This window comes from Pantherophis guttatus, chromosome 18 (assembly GCF_059756535.1).
Source record: "Pantherophis guttatus breed Tessera chromosome 18, ASM5975653v1, whole genome shotgun sequence".
In the NCBI taxonomy this organism is placed as follows: Eukaryota; Metazoa; Chordata; class Lepidosauria; order Squamata; family Colubridae; genus Pantherophis; species Pantherophis guttatus.
Window position 1 is genome coordinate 14,533,370 of NC_142080.1, and position 21,341 is coordinate 14,554,710.

The following is a 21,341-nucleotide window of genomic DNA, read 5'->3' on the forward strand; positions in this document are numbered from 1 at the left end:
TCTCTAAGCGGTTTAGAGTCAGCCACTTGCCCCCAACAATCTGGGTCCTCATTTTACCCACCTCGGAAGGACGGAAGGCTGAGACAACCTGGAGCCTGGTGGGATTTGAACTGCCAAATTGCAGGCAGCCAACAGTCAGCAGAAATAGCCTGCAGTACTGCACTCTAACCACTGTGCCATATGGAGATGGGAGGCTTTTCAGGGGAGCTTTGGGTGTCCAGTTTCTGAAGCGATGCACTTTCTGGATGGAGCCCAGTAGCATCCATCCCACTTAGGTTAGGGTGACCAAGGGTATCTGACCAAGAGTCTACTTTACTGGAGCAGAAGTGACTACAGAAGTAGCAGGATGGAGTCTGTTGCTTTGGTGCAAAACAAAAGATACAGTTCACTTTTCCTTTTTCCCAGGCCTCCCCCTTGTTATCAGTCATTGTCCAGGCAGAAGTATCACCATTGTTTGGGTAATGGACCTTCATTTCGCGCCTTCTCCATCTGCACCTTCCTTTGGGTGACCTTGGGCTGTATGGGAAGGTCTCCTCCCCAGGCCAGTTCTGCTTGGGTTCTCAGCCCTCCCTTTCCCCCCACCCCATTCCAAACCTGTTCCCTCCCCCCATTCCAGAAATGTCAGCCTGGCAGGATGCGAAGTGATGCTAGCAGAATGGCAGCCATGAGTTTCGCACCTGCTGCTCCCTCCTTTTTAATCTCCCTTCAAATGGGCAGAATTTGGATTTAAAAAAAAATGCAGATATGAATATTAAATTGCAAACATATTAACCTGATAGCTTAAGCATGTTCTCATCAGGCCTAGTCTTGCTCACATTTGCCCTCCTCCCTCCCCAAATTCCCCCCCTGTTCCCCCCTGGCCATCATCGTCCATGCCTGGAGCTTTGACATATCTGAGGACTTGCATTTCTGCAATGGATTAGAATGGAGCTCAAGCCATGTCCTGCACACACTTCCTCTCTGGAAGGGGGCTTGGGGAGGTCCATCACAGCTCCCTCCAGGCTCCCTCTCCTTGGGGCTGGACTGGGCCAAGCCAAAAGTGGGTTCCCAGATGGAGAGGAGAGGAAGAGAGAAGCAGGTGGGCTTTGAGGCTGGAATCTCCAGAGAGGAGTTCAGGATATTCTTCATGGATCTGGTGGGACTGGCTGGACCCACAAACTCTTTGGGGAAGAGTCAGGGGATCGTTGAGGAGCTGAGCCTGGAGCCTCATCCTCTTCCCCTCAATCCATGGTTTGGTGTAAAGAGGAATTGGGGGAAGGCAAAGGATGAGGGGTGCTTGCTCTCCACTATCTTGGGGGGCCTCTCCCTTCACAATCTGTCTCCCATGTAAGAAGGGGGATTGTTCTGAGATTGTTATTTGCAACAGAAACAGGTTAGAAGTATTTTCCCTGCTCTAACCTAAGCAAAACTATTGACTGAGCCTCTGCTGTTGTTGTTCTCCTTCCTCCTTGGCCTCACTGTGATTTTGTGGTCTTCCACAATGTGATTTGTCTGTCTTCTTCTCAGGACGTTTGCTGGACTCTGAGATGACAGTGACCTGCACTCCTGATGCAGCTGGAAATGGAACTTGGAAGCTGAATTGCTCTACAGGGACTTGGGAAGATGGGGTGAAATTCAGTTGGACCTCAGCTGTCCAAAGCAGGGATCTTCCCCACTGGAATTCTTCAATCCTCACCTCCCAAGATCTTAATCTCAATGTCACCTGCGCAGCAGAAAACCCGGTTAGCAAGGCATCCACAACAGTGTCCTTAAAGCAAGTTTGTGCTGGTAAGTTTTTCTCTTCTTGAAAGAGTCCATGGGACCAAAGATGAACCTGACATTTAGCTGGAAGAGAAGAAGTCCTACAGAAGGCAGAACTTCCCTGGGAGTTGGAAAGGGGTTGGGCTGCCACAACAAATCAGAAAAATAAGAATTCAGTGCAAACATACAAATTACAGCCATTAACCACCATCACCAATCATATTCCTTAAATTTATAATTCCTCTTTTTATGGAGGGGGAGGAATCTTCAATTGGCACTGGAAATCTTATTTGGCCCTCTAGATTTCCATTTCCATTGACCTCATACTTTGCAAGCAGCTGGTTGCTGAATTCCTCTGGTCTCTGAACCTACTCAGCACTCAGCTCTTCTGAGATTCCCAACCGAGGCACACCAGGTGCATCTTTCCCTTGTGGGTGAAGAAGTCCCACCTGCAAAGGTTCATTTGGGTGACTCTGTAAGCAAATCCCATACAGGCCATTTCTAAGCAAAAGAAATGCAGCCAATGGAATGCAGAACAAGCTTCCGGCCAAGCTGACCAATTAATTTGGGAGAATGTAGCCAAATTCCTTTGGTTTACCCTGATTGTAGGGTCCATGCGTGAGCAACCAGACCCACACGTATAGAGTTCAAGCTAGCAACTTTATTGTTGCCTATAGTACAGGAATCTCCCCTGACTGGCAGCTTTCACCTGGGAAAGGACAGAGAAGGCTTCAGACCTTTGCCTTCTTGTGTTTTTGTAGTGAGTTACTCTAGGCTAATTCCCCACCTGAGCCCCCTCCCAACAGGGACAGTTGTTCTCCAACAGGGAAACCAAATCAGGGGGATTAGGAACCTGGAAGGATCGTCAAACAAGGAGTCAAAATTCCTCATTTGATTCTTTGCTGGACAGATCTCTGGATGATGAGGTGACGATGACGCTGTACAGACATTCCAGTTATTGGGAGTATATGCTACCTAGTTAAATCTACTTCCAAAATTGCAAAGCTGTTGGATAGAAATATATTTTGTGGTTTGATAGAGAAGATGGTTTTACCTCAAGATAGCTAATGATGCATGTCTCGTGTTTATTTTTTTATTATTATTTATTTTTATTCGTCATATTTCTATGCCGCCCACTCTCCGAGGACTCTGGGCGGCTTATACCAAAGACAGTATACTAAATAGCATATTGCCCCCAACAATCTGGGTCCTCATTTTACCCACCTCGGAAGGATGGAAGGCTGAGTCAACCTTGAGCCAGTGAGATTTGATCTGCTGATTTGCTGAACTAGCAGTCAGCTGAAGTAGCTTCAGTACTGCATCCTAACCACTGCGCCACCTCGGCTTATTTAAAGTAAGAGGGATATTAATGCTTCAGGCTGCTGAGTGGCATTTGACTAATGCAGTTACTGCATTCATTTTGCAAGCCTTAACTCAGACACATGATAATGATCACATTGCATGCATTTCCTGCCCTACTTTTGCTCTCTTTCCTCCAGTTTTCATTTGCGATTGTTTTGTGCTTGTAGTAAAGAATAGAGAAAAATGCTTTGACTGAGAAAATTATTGTAAAATTAACTAGGCCTAACGATATGCTTCAAGGAGGGTTAATTGGGTCTGGTGGCTGTTAATCGGATGGCTTCACCAAACCAGAGATGCCCAATTTCTCACTGCCTGATCTCTGTTTCCTTTCTATCTGCTCTTGCATTCTGTCCATCATTTATTTATTTATTTGTTTGTTTAGACTTATATGCCGCCCTTTCTCCGAGAGGACTCAGGGAGGCTCATAACAATAAAACAGAAAAATAAAACAAAAACTCCGGGTTAAAAATTACACATACAAACCCTAAAATCAATTAAAATCCATTTTAAAAACCCCCATCAGTCCAGGCCAGCCAGGCGAAATAGCCATGTTTTTAGTTTGTGGCAGAAAGAGCGAAGGTCGGGGGCCATCCAGAGCTCCAGGGGGAGCTGATTCCAGAGGGTAGGTGCGCCCACAGAGAAGGCTTGCTCCCTAGGGGTCACCAGCTGACACTGTCTGGCCGACGGCACCCCGAGTAGGCCCTCTCTGTGGGAACGCACCGGGCGATGGGGAGCTGTTGCTGGCCGCAGAAGGTCCGCCAAATACCCCGGGCCTAAGCCATGTAGGGCTTTATAGGTAATCACCAGCACCTTGAATCTCACACGGAGGGCAACCGGTAACCAATGCAGATCGTGCAGGAGGGGTGTAACATGAGAGCGTCAGGACATTCCCATCACTACCCGCGTGGCCGCATTCTGCACCAGCTGAAGCCTCTGAGTGGTCTTCAGGGGCAGCCCCATGTAGAGAGCATTGCAGTAGTCAATCCGGGAGGTGACCAGCGCATGAGTGACCGTGTGTAGGGCATCTCAGTCCAGGTAGGGGCACAACTGGCGCACCAGACGAATCTGGGCAAATGCCCCCCTGGTCACGGTCATAACATGATCTTCCAGAGACAATCGTGAATCCAGGAGGACGCCTAAATTGCACACCCTGTCAACAGAGGGCAAAACCTCACCCCCTATAACCAGCGGTGGAGCATCCCCATGGAACCGAGATGCCAGTACCCACATCCACTCCGTCTTGGCAGGGTTGAGCCAAAGCCTGTTCCTCCCCATCCAGAGCCTCACCGCTTCCAGGCACCGGGACATCACGGTGAGGGCATCGCTGGGCTGATTTGGGGTGGATAGAAAAAGTTGGGTATCATCAGCATACTGATGATACCCCACCCCAGAACCATGGATGATCTCCCCCAGTGGCTTCATATAGATGTTGAACAAAAGGGGAGAGAGGACCAACCCCTGGAGCACCCCACATGTAAGGGGCCTCGGGGCCGACCTCTTTCCCCTCGCCAACACCGCTTGTGAACGACCCATGAGGTAGGAAGGGAACCACCGTAAAACAGTGCCTCCCACCCCTAACCCCTCAAGGCTTCGCAGTAGGATATCATGGTCGATGGTATCAAAAGCAGCAGAGAGATCTAACAGGACCAGGACAGAGGAATGTCCCCTGTCCCGAGCCCTCCAAAGATCATCAACCAGTGCGACCAATGCCGTCTCCATGCTATACCCGGGCCTGAAGCCCGACTGGTATGGGTCCAGGTATACTGCTTCCTCCAGGGCCAACGAGAGCTGATGTGCCACCACGCTCTCAACAACCTTCGCAATAAAACGAAGGTTGGAGACAGGACGAAAGTTGTTCAAGATAGCTGGATCCAAGGCAGGTTTCTTGAGGAGGGGCCTCACCACCGCCTCCTTCAAGGTGGCAGGGAAGCTCCCCTCATCCAAGGAAGCAGTAATCACTGTCTGGATCCAGTCACATGTAACCTCCTGAGCCGAATAAACAAGCCAGGAGGGACACAGGTCCAACAAACACGTGATGGTACTCAGCTTCCCCATGATTCTGTCCACTTCCTCGGGAGTAACAGGATCGAACTCGTCCCAGATAACCAGACCCGTCGTCACCCCCTCAATCGACCCTGCCCAGTCAGAGTCCAGCCCATCCCGAATCTGAGCAATCTTGTCCAGCAGATGTTGGTTATACTCCTCGGCCCGCCCACGCATAGGATCATCCCCCGCTCCCTGATTCAAAAGGGAGCGGGACACCCTAAACAGGGCAGCTGGGCGATTATCTGCAGACGCGATGAGGGCAGAGAAGTAAAGACGCTTTGCTGCCTCCATCTCCACTAGATAAGAACGCGTAAAGGATCTTAACTGTGCTCGGTCAGACTCACACCCGTCCATCTGGGGAGCAGTGACCTCCGCGGACTATGGGCCTCCCTAATAACAACAACCGCCACCCCCCACCCCTCCCCTGGGTCCTCGGCTGGTGTAGCACCCGAAAACCTGGCGGACAAAGTTCAGTCAGGGGGACACCTCCCTCCGAGCCCAGCCAGGTCTCCATAATGCAAGCCAGGTCCGCATTTTCCTCCTCGATCAGCTCACTGATGAGGGGAGCTTTGTTAACCATGGATCTGGCGTTAAATTAAACCAGCTTGAGCCCAGAGGCCCTATCTCTCAACCCCCCAGGAAGGCAGGCAGAACCAGGAGGGCCAGAGCGGGCCACCGCTCGACAACAGCGGGGGTGCACTCCCAACCTTCGATACGGCCCTCCGTTCCACGGCCATTCCCCATCACAGCAGGGATCTGTGCCCCTCCCCCCTCCCTCGGAGTCTCAGGGGACCCCAACCCCGCTCCAACCTCACCGCGACCCTCCCCTGACCTGGACTGACAACCACCTGGGGGAGCCCCACCAGCCACCCACCAGGTATCATAACCCCTCCCTCTCCCTAATCCCCTTAAAAACCTAATTAAAAAAGAGTGTAAGGAACTGCTTTTAAAAACCCCAAGACCCTTATGCCATCATGTTGAACCCCAGAGGAGACACCTGAGATGAAGGCCCCCCAAGAGAACGCTGAGTTCCACCCCCTCTTTTTAGCTTCTACCCTTCCTTGCCCCTCCCTCTTGGCAGTTTTCCAAAGGATTCTACCCCTCGTGACCACCCTTGAAGGAGGGAGGGGGGAGGAGGAACTAAAACTAATAAATCTCCTATACAGGTAGTCCTCGACTTACAACAGGTCAAAGTTACTGTCAGCGTTCCAAGTAATGCACCCATTACCTAGAACCGCAGAAATCCGAGGCAGGTAGCTTCCTCAAAGAACAGCTTTATTGGATACATCATATCGGCACAACTGGTGAAAACCGACTCTGAAAGTTCCCATGGTTTTCACCTAATTAAAAAGTGAAAGTTCCCCCCTTTCCCCCCCAGGTCATCTGTCACATTGTCCAATAGAAGTGCTGGCTGGTTGGTTGGTTACTCTGCTCCTCCTCTCTCTCAGGCACCTGATGGAATGACCTTGGTTCCCACAGGAAAACTTTTTGTTTTGGTGACCAAACCCCGTTATCTATTCCCCCCCCCATCCCCTCTTCTGCCTTGTGGCAACCCTGAAGCCTCCAAGATGGCCTCAGCCAGGTTCATTTCAGGGTTGACAGTCAGACCTTCCCCCTTAATTGGTGAGGAGCTTCTGAAAAAGAAAAGAAAATCAGATAGAGGTCAATTAGCATTCAATCAACCCGCTCTTCCTCCCCCCCCCCCCCAGGGTTCCCTTTGGCTTTTGAGGTTATTTCTCATGGAACTGCCTGACTAGTCTGTCTGCCTTTACATCCCAGCTCTTTACCCACATAGCTTCAGGAAGTGGGTATCCCTTCCACTGTACTAAGTATTGCAGCCTTCCCTTGTACAACCTGGAATCTGAAACCCTTTTGATCTCATAATGTGTTTCCCCTTGCACTACGATTGGTTTCAGGGCTGCCCAGTCCACTGGCCTTAGCTGGGAGTCTATCGCCGGCTTTAACAGGCTGCTGTGGAAGACCAGATGCACTTTCCCTAATAGGTGGGGGAGTTTCAGCTGCACTGTAACCGAATTAATTACTTGCACTATTAGGAAGGGACCTATGAAGTTGTGGGGGAGTCTCAGCTTCAAGTACTTGGTTGAAAGGTAAACCTTGCTTCTTATTTGGAAAGGTTTTTGGGAAGTTCAGTGTTTGTCAGCTGGGTTTTTGCCGCTTCTTGAAGGGCTCGCTTTGTATTCTCCCATGCTTTTTTCAGGGGCTCCATCCATTCACTTAAAGACATAGAGGAGGGTGGCTTCCTAGGGAGCTCAGGCATGTGGACAAATTCCATGCCATTGATGACCTGGAAAGGAGTTAGACCGGTGCTACTGTGCACTGCATTATTATATTGTATGCCACTTCAGCAAAAGGCAGTAATTCTGCCCAATTAGTCTGTTGATAGTTTACGTAGCATCTTAAATATTGCTCAATCATTGCGTTCACACGTTCTGCAGCCTTGTTAGTACTCGGATGAAACACAGAACTAAGCCCCTGTGAGGATCCAATGGACTTTATAAACTGTCTCCAGAACCTAGCCCTGAATTGGACCCACCTGTCAGAGATGATCCTGCGAGGAACACCATATATATGTGCTATAATGTGTTTTATGAATAGTTTGGCTACTTTATGGGCTGATGGGAGACCTGAACATGCTATGAAGTGGGTTTGCTTTGAGAACAGGTCTATGATGGTCCAAATGACCATGTTTCCCCTGCTGTCAGGGCGCTCCACTATAAAGTCCATGGCAATCTCTTCCCATGGCTGGGACAGACCGACCACCTCTTGGGAGTAATCCTGGGGGTTTTCCTGGTCTCTTCTTCATTGCTGCACAGGTCACACAGCTTTTGACATAGTCCCCGATGTCCATTTTCATTTTTGGCCACCAAAATTGTCTCCTTGCCAGGTGCAAGGTTTTTAGGAAGCCAAAATGTCCTCCCTGCTTGGAGTCGTGGCTTCTCTAGAGTATTGTAGATGCAGCTATCGGGAACATACAGTTTAGAGCCCTTCCAGGCTAATCCATCTTTGAGGGTTAAGACCCCTTTGTTGCCCCTGTACTGTGGGTCAGCTGGCAGCTCTGTTTTTAGCTTTTGAGTCAAGCCTCCTCCCTCCCTGGCTCTCTGTCACTGCGGTTGTCCTCGGGTGGTGACTTGTGTGCTGGTTGGGAGGGGGAAGCATGACATGGACCACTTCTTCACGTTTACTGTTGTACTGCGGCTTTCATGACAAAGTGTCGGCTAGGAGGTTCCTCCCACCTCCCAGGGATGTATTTTAGTGTAAAGTTGAATTGGTTAAAGTATTGTGCCCACCGGACTTGCTTTGGGGAGAGTTTCCTTGGGGTCCTAAGTGCCTTCAGGTTTTTGTGGTTGGTCCATACTTCGAAGGGCACTTAAAGGAAGTGGCGCCAAGTCAGCAGAGCCCATCGGACTGCACAGGCTTCTTTTTCCCACTCTGCCCACCTCCTTTCAATCTCTGATCATTTTTGGGAGGTGTAGTAGGCACAGGGCTGCAGGCTACCCTCTGAGTTATTTTGGAGAAGGACTGCAGCCACAGCCACGTCACTGGTGTTGGCTGGTGTTGGAGTCCTACCGGAGCTCGCCATCGATGGGGGGTGTGGGAGACGAAGGAGTGGAGATAAGCAGCCACAGCGAACACACAAACAGTTCCTGGATAGCAGCATTCAGGGTGATGATTGATGACATTGCCGGGCCTCTCCGATTCTGCTGTCCTCACTGCTCTGGTGCTCGCAGCTATTACTGTTAAGGGAGTGGGGGGGTGCTTGATTGATAATCACCGGATGTATGTTTAAGGGGCTGAGTTTTTGTTAAATAGCGCTGTGGTGTGATTACACCCAGCGCTGACTTTGAACCAAAACACCGACTTGTACTTTACTTTTGACTGCAAGCTTATCATTGCCAAAGTAAACCCTGATTCTCTGTGCGTTACTGGTGATTATTTCCTATCGCAGTTCTGAACGAACGACAAGCTGAGAGAAAGTCAGCGCTTGGTTCCTTTTCGCAAGAGGTGAGGAGTCCCTGTGGCTTTGCAGCAAAGGGGGATATGGCAGAAGGGACGGCCTTGGAAGAGCAGGAGTGTGGTGGAGATGTGGAGGGGGAGGAACCACTGATAGAGGAGGTGAAGGAGAGTGTGGAACAGTTGGCAGTGAAACCAAAAGTCAAGCAACCCAAGAGCGCCCCACCCCGACCGGAGGAGGAGATTTTTCCAGGACAACGGGCTCGGACGGGGGATTGGTGGCACAGCTCTGTTCTCCTCGGGCCGCGGATGCCAACGCCCCCTCGCTTGGGAGCGTCTTTCCAGGGCTGGAGGGAAAGACGATGGACTGAGGAGGATGAAGGGGATTGGGGGTATCCTGCCTCATCCGGTCCCAGCACCATGGATATGCTACGTGAGCGTTTTGGGGAATCTGGATTTCGTGATGCCCCATCCTGGCAGCCCTGGGTTGCAGGGCTGGAGCCTCCAGGTTCTTCTTGGCAGGATACAGGGGTGACCGCTTCGGAGACCCAATTCCGGCTCACAAGCCCTAAATTGAGGATGGAGCGGACCTCTAGACGATCCATGGACCAACCCCCTCCAGAACAAGACCAAGGTGCCTCGTCGGGAGACCTTGGAGCTGGTCCTGAGCCCCAACCAACGCAATTGGCAGGGGGCTTACCTGTTGGGGGTCGCGGGCAACGAGGGACCGACCTAGGCAGGACAGGAGAGCGACTGGAGCAGCGAGGACCCCAGGCCCCATGCCTTGGCCTCCGGGGGCCCCGCCGGGGCTGTGGGTCCCGCAGGCCATTTGGGGACTGCCTGCCCTGCAGACTTCCTTTGACGGAAGCCCTGAACGAGTGGCTCTTTTCTTAAGCCAGGTGATAAGCCATATGGACCAATATGGACAGTGGTATCCCTCCCAGTGGGCTATGGTGGTTGCTGTTATGGGGGTCCTGACGGGAGAAGCGGCTGAGTGGGTGGCAGGCCTCCATGCTAAACATGCAAGGGAACTCGTGGACATGGGACGATTTCTGGAGGCTCTTCGTGCCAGATTTGAAGACGAAACAAGCGCACAGGTTGCAGAGGGGGATTTGTTTGCGCTTAAGCAACGGGGCGTACCAGCAAAGGAATATGTACAGGAGTTCCGAAAGATTGCGGCTCGGTTGGTGGGGTGGCCAGAACGTCTTCTGGTATACCAATTCCATAAAGGACTAGACTGTGATTTACGGCAAGCCTGCGTGTACCGGGGCTTGCCCCCCAAGTTGAGTGTGTGGTACAAGGCAGCCATCGAATTGGACATCGGTCTCCGAGAATTCCGTATTCGGGGTGAAGGGGTTGCAAGTCAAGGAAAACGACCAGCAGAACGCACACAAACACCCAAGGAGACTAAACCGAATGCTGGCTCTGGCTTGGGGGAAAGGATCCAGCGGCCTGCGTTTTGTTGCTTCAGATGTAATCACCTTGGTCATCGAGCAGCCGACTGTCCTCATCCCATGCCCCGCAACTCGGACCAAAACCCCCCTCCTAGAGCTGTGTTGAGAGGCAGAGGCCGACCAACATCCGAACGGTCCCAAATGACTCGAACATCCTGTATGGAGAGGGATCCCCTGGCTACAGATACTAAGAAAGTGGTGGCGGAAAAATTCCCGATTGTGGCTGGGGATAGTGATGACGACGATGAGGACCCACACGACCCGATGGTGAGCGACCCCATCCGACCTTTTGTGGCACCAGTCGTACTCCGAAACCCATGGGCAACCACTGGACGCCGATATGAGGCATTGATTGATTCAGGGTGTACTCATTGTTTAATTCGTAGGGCAATAGTTGACGAACTTGGGCTGCGGGTTGTGCGGTTGAGAACCCCTATTACCTTTGAACAAATGGATGGTTCATTGCTGGGAGGGGCACCAGTGACTCATATAACAGAAAAGGTGCACCTCGATATTGGGGAACACACCGAAACTATTCGGTTTATTATAGTGGAAAAAATGTTAGAACCAGTGATTTTAGGATTAGCATGGTTGGACAAGTGGGCTCCTACGATATGGTGGGAAGGGGGTTTTCGTAAACTTCGATTACCGTTGGGACCTCCCCCTACCAAGGAGGAAAAGGAGCCAGCAGGGGGAATAGAAGCAGAGAGCCCACCAGCAGACACAACGTATCCTAATGTGTATAGGGATCTCGCTAGAGTCTTTAGTGAGGAGGAATGTGAGACCCTGCCCCCTCACCGGCCTACGGATTGCAGTATTGAGTTAATACCTGGGGCGAAGCTACCCAAGCCCCGGATGTATTCAATGACACAACCCGAACTAAAAGAATTACGAAAATATATAGACAAGAACTTGGCCCGGGGTTTTATCACACCTAGTCAATCAAAGATGGCTGCCCCTGTCCTGTTTCGTGGGAAGAAAGATGGGGGTTTACGCTTATGCGTTGACTTCAGAGATCTCAATGCAGTGTGTGTGGAGCCCCTCTATCCACTTCCCTTAATGAAGGACCAGTTAGCTGCCCTAGCCACTGGTCGTATCTTTACGAAACTCGACCTACGCGAAGCGTATTATAGGATACGAATCAAACCAGGGGATGAGTGGAAAACAACATTCAATTGTCCCTTGGGAAGCTATCAGTTCCAGGTCATGCTGTTCGGACTACAGGGCGCCCCTGCGGTGTTCATGCAGTTCATCAATGAAGTGCTGCATGAACATCTGTACAGGGGTGTCCTTGTATATTTGGATGACATCTTAATTTACACGCAAACTGAAGAGGAACATATATCTCTGGTCCGACAGGTCTTAGACAAATTATTAGCTGCTAAGCTGTACGTGAAACTATCCAAATGTGAGTTTCACAAAAAGAGGATAGATTATCTAGGCTATAGAATATCAGAGAGCGGGGTAGAGATGGATCCCAGAAAAGTCCAGGCAGTGCTTGAATGGCAGGCCCCTAGAACCAGAAAGCAATTACAGAGCTTTCTAGGCTTTGCAAACTTCTATCGGCAGTTCATTCCCAGATTTGCTGAAATAGCCCTACCACTAACGGATCTGTTACGGACCAAACCGGCCACGGCTAAACCAAAGCCGGGACAAGCGTTGACGTGGTCGTCAGCGTGTCAAATGGCTTTTGAGCAGTTAAAAACACTCTTTGCTCAAGAACCAGTACTCAAGCATCCAGACCCAACGCAGGCATTCGTAGTCCAGGCAGATGCTAGCAACGTGGCTGTAGGAGCAGTACTCCTACAAAGAACACAGCAGGGAGGGTTACAACCTTGTGCCTATACGTCTAAAAAGTTAACCACGACAGAGGGGGCATGGGCGATCTGGGAAAAAGAGGCCTTCGCAGTCCGTTGGGCGTTGATGACATGGCGACATCTCTTGGAGGGGGCGTCTCATCCTTTTGAGGTATGGACGGACCATAAAAACTTAGAAGCCTTACAAACGCCCAGGCGACTATCTCCCAAACAGATAAGGTGGGCACAATATTTTCAGCGTTTCTCTTTCCGGTTGCGGTATGTTCCTGCTGGGAAAAACTTCCTGGCTGATGCGCTGTCCCGGATGCCACAGTATAATAGCAAGCGAGAGGAAGTGATAGAACCTCTAATTGCACCTTCCCAAACCCTATTAAGACTTACAGAAGTAGATGGTCACTTACGTACCGAGTTTAAAACAGCTTTACAACAGGATCAATGGGTAATCCAAAACCCCTCTATGGTTAGCTATAATGATGGAATAGCGTGGAGGGAGAATAGAATATATGTTCCAGAACGTTTACGGAACGTAGTGTTATGCAGGTGCCATGATGCCAAATCAGCAGGCCATTTTGGGTATTTAAAAACTCTACACCTTGTGAGGAGGCAATTCTGGTGGCCACGAATGCGTAAGGACATAGAAACATACGTAAAAGGTTGCACAACCTGTGCAACCGCCAAACCCTGGTCTGGACGACCGTTAGGACTATTACAGACAGTCACGAATCCTAGCAGGCCTTGGGAAGAGATCGCTATGGATTTCATAGTCGATCTCCCCCCTAGCCATGGCCACACTGTAATTTGGACGGTGGTAGATCTGTTTTCGAAACAGGCCCACTTTGTGCCATGTAAAAGCATACCATCCGCGCGACAATTAACCGACCTCTTTTTGCAACATATCTATCGTCTCCATGGAGCACCTAAGAGGATTATATCCGACCGCGGTGTTCAATTCACCTCTAAGTTTTGGAGACAATTTGTCCATTTAATTGGGTCCTCTCAAGGGTTAAGTTCAGCATTCCACCCGAGCACTAACGGGGCGGCTGAACGGGCCAATGCCATGGTTGAAAGATATATCAGATGCTACGCTTCGTACCAGCAGACGAAGGACTGCTGTCAGGACTCCTGCCTCTCGCCGAAGTGGCATATAACAACATACCCCACCGCAGTACTGGGTTCTCCCCTTTCCAAGTAATATATGGCCGAGAGTTTTCAGCCATTCCAGAGTTAGATCCCCCTATGACAGACGGTGACACGCCACGCGGTTGGGCCGATAAAATTAGTCATGTATGGCCAAGTGTAAAAACAGCATTACAAAAGGCAGCAGACGAGTACAAGAAATATGCAGACAAGAAAAGAACTGATCCAAAACCATTCCGGATAGGAGACAAAGTATACTTATCTACGAAATACCTTAAACTCTGACTGCCCAGTAAAAAATTAGGACCTAAATATATAGGACCATTTCCCATAACACAAGTCATCAATCCCGTAACCGTAGCTCTTAAACTTCCCCCTCTGTTCAGTAGGATACATCCCGTATTCCATAGCAGTTTGGTGAAACCGGTGACGATAGAAAGGCCAGGTACCTTGACTACTCCACCGGGTCCCGTGCATACCAACCAATATCAGATAGACCGAATATTGGATTCCAGGGTTCGTAGGGGGATGTTACAATATCTTGTGCGGTGGAAAGGATACCCTGTAACACAGGCCTCGTGGGTGGCAGCACCCGATGTTCACGCTGCCCGATTGATACAACAGTTCCATCGGAAATACCCAGACAAACCTAATGCAGGATTGTAATAGTGACTAACATTTGTATGCTTTCTATTTATAGGTGAGCTCCTGGTAGGGGGGGGCCGCCTGTCGAGTCCTACCAGAGCTCGCCATCGATGGGGGGTGTGGGAGATGAAGGAGTGGAGATAAGCAGCCGCAGCGAACACACAAACAGTTCCTGGATAGCAGCATTCAGGGTGATGATTGATGACATTGCCGGGCCTCTCCGATTCTGCTTTCCTCACTGCTCTGGTGCTCGCAGCTGTTACTGTTAAGGGAGTGGGGGGGTGCTTGATTGATAATCACCGGATGTATGTTTAAGGGGCTGAGTTTTTGTTAAATAGCGCTGTGGTGTGATTACACCCAGCGCTGACTTTGAACCAAAACACCGACTTGTACTTTACTTTTGACTGCAAGCTTATCATTGCCAAAGTAAACCCTGATTCTCTGTGCGTTACTGGTGATTATTTCCTATCGCAGTTCTGAACGAACGACAAGCCGAGAGAAGGGCTGCTCTGGGTTCAGGTGTTTCAAAAGCCCTTTGGCACTCTAGGGTCCACTTTAGAGGTTGACTTGGTCATGGTTTTACTCCCCCCACCTCTGGTTTTTAGCAACAGAGCCTTGGTAGTACAGTGGTTTAAAGCACCCTGTTATTAACACAGCTGCCTGCAATTACTGCAGGTTCGAATATTTAGAATAGAGAATAACAGAGTTGGAAGGGATCCTAGAGGTCTTCTATTCCAACCTGGATTCCAGGTTGGAATAGGAGCCTGGATAGCTCAACAGACAGAGCTCTGTAATTTAACACCAGCTGTCTGCAATTAAAGTAAGATCGAATCTCGCCAGGCTCAAGGTTGATTCAGCCTTCCATCCTTTCTAAGGTAGGTTAAATGAGGACCCAGTTTGTGGGGGCAATAAGCTGACTTTGTATAAATATACAAAAGTATGAAGGCTATTGCTTAACACATTGTAAGCCACCCTGAGTCTCCAGAGAAGGGCGGCATATAAATCAAATTTTAAAAAAAAACTCCGTAATAGGGAGGGTGATCTTAGCAAAATAGGGGATGAACTGTCTGTAAAAGTTCACAAATCCCAAGAAGCTTTGGAGTTATCAGTCACATTGTCCAATAGGGGTGCTGGCTGGTTACTTAGTTACTCTGCTCCTCCTTTCTCTCAGGCATCTGTTGGAATGTCCTTGGTTCCCACAGGAAACTATTTTATTTTGACTACAAAACCCCAGCTATCTCTATTTCTCCCTCCCTATCCCCTCTAGCTGGACAGCTGACAGGGGTATTTTGAATGACACTCAAGTGTCCTCCATATATATTTTTCAGGTGGCCTGGTCTGCCTGAGGCTTGGTGGGAGCTTTAGGTCTCTCTAGTGGGGCAGATCTTCCTTTTGAGCCCCAAGAGAAGGAATCAGCTCCCACGTAGGGCTGGTGGCTTTTCTGCTGCAAGAGATCCATGAACTGTCCATACTCTGAGACCTTCTGAAAGGATTAACAGGCTCTGTGGCTCTTTTTCACAGGTCAGACCAAGAACTTCTACAGGCTGCCTCTCTTGACCCTGCTGTGCCTTAGCAAAGTGGGAAGTCTTCTCCTTCTTGGCTGTTTGGGGCTCATTTTGGTGGTGAAATCCAGGAAAGGTACCCTCCTAAGGATGATTTCTAAGAAGATGAACTCTTCTGTTCTTTTCCAGCTCACTGAGGGACAATGGGTTATCCAGGGGAACTGGGTGGAGTTGTCTTTGCACTAAAAAAGAATAGAGAATAGACATACCAGAGCTGCTGAATATGTGGCCTTGGCATTGACTTGCCTTGCTTGCCTTGCAGTGCATTGCCAGACCTAGAAACAGACCAGAGTAGGTATTGGAATTATCAGACTCCCTTTGCTGCCACCCAGTGGTCATTTCAATTATGGCAACCTAGAATCCAGGGTTGAGGGTTTCAGGTTTAGTATCCATGCCACAATCCTGCCCCTTGTGCTCACTTGCAAGGCCTGGTCATCAGAGCCTCAGCTCCCCTGGTCCCCCCAGCTGCTGAATGCCAGGTTGTTCTGCCAGATGCCATCTCCTACCCCAAAGTATCAGGGTTTGCTTGATATCCATCCCACCCCCTTGGAGAAATCCTCCAAGACGTCTGTCTCTTGCTGCAGAGCCATTGGCCACCAGGACACGGACAGCTCTTAAAGCTGATGGTTCCTATCTAATCATCTGAGCTAAGTGCAGAGATCCATGGCTTCAGTTCCTGGCAGAAGGTTTGAAGCCCAGAGAACAGGATTTCGCAATATAAGTCTGTTGATATGGACAAAAGTGATCTCATGATGCCTCCTGGTCAGTCCAGGAGAGTAGCCTTAGAATTGAAAATGCCAAGTGATCCAGTAGAAGCAGGATGGTTGCCCTCCATCCATCCTGGCCTCACCGAAGGTCATCGGTGCGTGACTGGTGTGGTTTCAGTCCCACACCCAGTTCTGACTCTTGACTTAGAGATCCTGATGTTCTGTTTTGTCCAGGTCTCTGCCCAACCACCATCTCGGCATCTCCGAAAGGGAAGGTTGGAGAGTATTTACCATTTACCAGCCCCCGAGTCCCTCCCTGATCACTCTGGCCAACCAGTAAGTCTGGGCTTGAATTCACAGATGGCTCAGTTAAGAGCCCAGAGCATCTTCTCTTTTTCTCAGGATCTACATGCTCAGGCTGATCCCAAGTATCCCCACAACACAAAGCCTCTGTCACCTCAGCCATCTCAGTCAATCCTTAGGTTCAACCCAGAGTTCCACTTTGAGCCCACCTCCTTCACAGTAGTAGGAAGACATGGATTCAAAATAAATAAATGATTGCTGTGGCCAATCTCCCCCTCCTCCTTTTGCACCATCTGTCCTCTTCCATCTGGCAGCCCCTTGGACCTCTGCCTTTTCTTCCTTCTGTCTCCTAAAGCTCAACGGTCTCCTTGGTTTCCTTCCCAGCAGTTGGAGGAGAGAGGCTTCCGGTCCGATTCCTGCCCGAGGAGCCCATCCCCACCTCCCAAGGTCAGAGCCCGCAGCTGTCCCAGCCCCACATTGGCCGAAACTGATGGACTCCAGAAATGAATCTCCCTCCAGGACTTCACTTCCATGGACTTCCTCTTGGCTTTCGAGACAAATCTTTGGAACAAGGGAGCTTCTGTGGTCTACCCAACAAGTTCTATTCTCAGTCTGCCTAGTGTGAGGGGCACAACGCATGTGGTTTCCCTGTGGCCTTCCCATTGCCTCTCCTGCATCCCCACAAGCTGCTTTTGCTGCTGCCTTGTCTGGGCCCCAAAGAAACCCATGTTCAGTTGCTTTGTTTGGTTGGTTAATATCTAGGAGCTCAAGTCTTCTGCTCTTTCCCATACAGTGTTTCCTGCTCTTTCCCCCACCAAGTCCCTGTGAGGGAGGCGGAGGAAGCTTCCATGGCTGAGCAAGGCATTCAACAAAGAAGACCACAACCTACAGTACTTCTTGGTAAACTAGGAAAATGTGGGATAAACCACATTTATCCCAGCACCAGATGGGCTGACAAACCACACTCAATGAGTAGTCCTTAATGGTACTACATCTACATGGAGGGAAGTAAGTAGTGGGGTAACACAAGGCTCCATCTTAGGCCCAATTTATTTTATTTTTATTTATTTATTTTATATCCAATTTATATACCGCCCTTCTCCCTGAGGACTCAGGGCGGTGTACAGCGAATAAAAACATAAATTACAAACATTAAAATAGTATTAAAAGAATATATATAAATTTGGCCCCGTAATTTAAGAACAATAACAAACCCATTTAAAACATTTAAAAAATTAAGAAAAAAAAAAGTTAAGCCAGCCCGGCTTGCTGAAAAAAGAGGGTTTTAAGGGCACGGCGGAAGGCACCGAGGTCTTGGATTCTCCTTATCTCTGGGGGCAGTTGGTTCCAGAGGGTGGAACCCTCATAAATGACTTAGATGAGGTAATAGAAGGGGAACTCATCAGATTTGCAGATGGCACTAACCTGGCAGGAATAGCCAACACCCCAGAAGACAAGTTCAGGATCCAAAGAGATCTTGACAGACTTGAACAACGGGCCCTATCCAACAGCATGAAATTTAACGTGGAGAAAAAAAACAAGAAAAAAAATCAAGGAAACTGACAGATCTGTCTATCTGCCATTCTTCGGGGGAAGGGTAGGGGGAGTTTGGATTATGATACATTTAGTTTCTCTTTCCTTGGTATGTACCCATGATATCCTATTTCTTGCCTTGTCTTTGTACAACTTTTCATCTGATTTATAAGCATTGCCTGGCGCCTTAGATGCCTGTAAAATTCTCACCTCTTGGGGAATGCAAGGGGAAGGAGGGCCATGTGGATTGCAACTCCGGCCCTAAGAAACTTTTCCTATCTCTTTCTCAGAGAGGCCAGTACAATAACATGTTAACACCTGCGGATTGGCGGAATCCACACGGGACTGTTGGGAGGGGTTCCTACTTTCCTTTATCCTAGTTGCATGCTCTGAGTCTGTCCTGCTTTCACCCCTTTTCAATAAAAGGTTCCTTTTGAAATACAAAGTTTCAAGAGTCTTCACTTTCTTGGATAAGGGGGCGAGGCTGGGCCCTACATAAAGCAGGCTCTGCAAAAGTGGTCAACCCGGAGAGGATTTTTTTTTTCTTTTTCATTTCTACTCTACCGAGGGGCCCCTGCAACAATGTCCAAACAGAGCAGCAAGCAAGGGGAAGCTGAGTGCTGGGGAGAAACTTTGACAACTACCAGCCTGACACCGGCTGCATATGTCCCATCAAGGACATCAAACGCTCCACAAAGCCAATCGGCATAGGAAAAAGGGACATCTGGGATGGAAGAACCAGGGAGGTGATCCCCACCCGCAGTAGCCGCAAGCCTGGGTGGAAAATGGAACTGGCAGCCCTGTCCGATCAGGAGGAACCGCTGGGAAATGACCAATTTATTTATTTATTTATTTATTTATTTATTTATTTATTTATTTATTTATTTATTTACATTTATATACCGCCCTTCTCCCAAAGGACTCAGTGGTGAGCAGCCAAAGGTAAAAACACAAAATACAAAATTTAAAAGCAATTTAAAATAAATTAAATAATTTGGCCCAACAGTTTAAATACCCCATTAAAATTCAGATTAAAATTAAACAATTTAAAAAAATTAAAAATTAGGCCAGCCCGGCTTGATGAAATAAGAAAGTCTTTAGGGCCCGGCGAAAAGTTCGTAAGTCCGGGATCATCCGTGGCACATCAAAGTATCTACGAGACCGCCTTCTGCCACCAGTAGCCTCGCACCGACCAGTACGCTCCCATAGAGAGAGGCTTCATAGGGTGCCGTCACTCAAACAGTGTCGACTGGCGGTCCCAGGCAGCCTTCTCTGTGGGAGCACCTGCCATCTGGAACGAGCTCCCCCCGGAGATACAGAGGATTACAGACCTGTGCACTTTCCGCCATGCCCTCAAAACATTCCTATTTCAGCAGGCCGGCCTGGCCTAACCTCTTTTTAAACTGTTTTTAAATTTTTAAATTTTAAATTTGTCTTATAAATTTGGGGTGTTTTAAATTTTGTTTTTCTGGGCCAAATTATTTAATTGTATTTTAATGGTTTTTTAACATTTGTATTATATATATATTATCATTTGGCTGTTCGCTGCCCTGAGTCCTTTGGGAGTAGGGCGGTATACAAATTTAATCAATCAATCAATAATAATAATAATAATAATAATAATAATAATAATAATAATAATCATCTCATGATAGAAGCCCTGGAAAATCTCAACGTTCGAGGTGAGCTGGGGTGCCAATGGAGGAGAGTGGGTGAGCCACAAGCCACCGAAGGAGCTTAGCAGTCACCCCTGATCCAGCCGCAGCGGACCAAGCACCCAACCAAGCGGGGAGAGCAGCAGCCATGCCCAGGATCCAACCCCCTGCCATTCCAGCCCAGGCGATTGTCCCCAGCCAACCCAGGGGACCGCAGCTGGAGAGGAAAACCCCTTCCCTTGGGGTGAAATTCGATGGAGACCCCCTGAAGTTGGGCTTTTTCCTGGCTCACCTCACCTATAGGCTTTCCTCACCTATATGCAAGAGTACAGGCAGAATTTCCCAACCCAGGGAGTGCAAGTGCGAGTCATCACCCTAGCCCTGGAAGGGGCAGCTGCCAGGTGGATGCTAACCCTCCACAACGCTAACACTCCAGAGCTGTGAAACTTTGATCAATTCATGACAGCCCTGAGTCACTGCTTTGAAGACCTCCTCATCGATCACAAAGCCTGAGACTACATTAGAGTCATAAAGCAAGGCTGTCAACCCGTACCCAAATACACTGAGGAATTCTAGCCCGGTGAGTAGACTGGCCAGAAGATATATCGGTGTGGCGGTTTAAAGATGGGCTCAATGATGATCTGTACACTGCATGCCTGGCCCGTGGGGCCCCCAACCTCCTACACAAGTGGTACCTAATGTCAGAGGAGGCAGAAATGACCCGAAACCAGTACTGCACCAGCAAAGCTTGGAGAAGATCCCCACCCCAGGGGAAACAGGAGCCGTTCAAGCCCCAAACTGCCACAACACTAATGTGTTGTGACCCTCCCGGGGGGGCTTCTGTGCTTGGAGCATCCTCTTCATCACCTATGATGGGGGCAACAGGGGGGAAGGCACTGCCCCCCCCAGATCCCTGGCACCCAGGAGGAAGAGCAGAAGGAGGGGGGCCAGACAGGTGAGCCTTGGGAGGAGGGGCTGTAAGGCTTCTGGGAGGCAAAGAAGGGGGGCTTAACGCCCAGGGTCTCCCTGAATCCCTGAGGAGGAGGAACTGACCACCACCCGAGAGGGATTCTCACAATACACCAAGGTGACCCCAGCCCACTAACCCACTGTGGTTGCACTCACAGCACCTGCCCCCCCCCCCGCCAGAGAGTTAAGCCAAACGTTTTAGAGGCACTCCCTGCATCCCTTAAAAGCAGCTGAGCTGGCTAAGAAACAAATACAAAAATAATTTTAAAATAGATGCGTTTATTTATTTATTTTGGGTTAAACGTATTAAAGTAAAATCAGCATCTCACCAGGAATAGAAGATCACAGGCTGGACACACACACACAAACAAATGTACAAATGCATGCAGAGACATATATGTACAACGTGAAGCTGGTTGAAAAGTGATTTTTATTGACA

The 21,341-nt window shown here is 49.3% G+C and overlaps 1 protein-coding gene across 1 annotated transcript in view; it reads left to right on the top strand.

Annotated features, from left to right (window-relative positions):
• The window catches only part of LOC117670855 (SLAM family member 5-like), a 44,923-nt gene extending 26,206 nt beyond the window's left edge, over positions 1 to 18,717 (top strand). Inside the window, exons 3-5 of the mRNA XM_034426343.3 lie at positions 1,507 to 1,767; positions 15,695 to 15,811; positions 17,130 to 18,717. Coding sequence (XP_034282234.3) covers positions 1,507 to 1,767; positions 15,695 to 15,811; positions 17,130 to 17,236 — 485 coding nt within the window. The 3' untranslated portion in view covers positions 17,237 to 18,717. The remainder of the gene's footprint in view (positions 1 to 1,506; positions 1,768 to 15,694; positions 15,812 to 17,129) is intronic.
• The last annotated feature ends 2,624 nt before the right edge of the window (positions 18,718 to 21,341 follow it).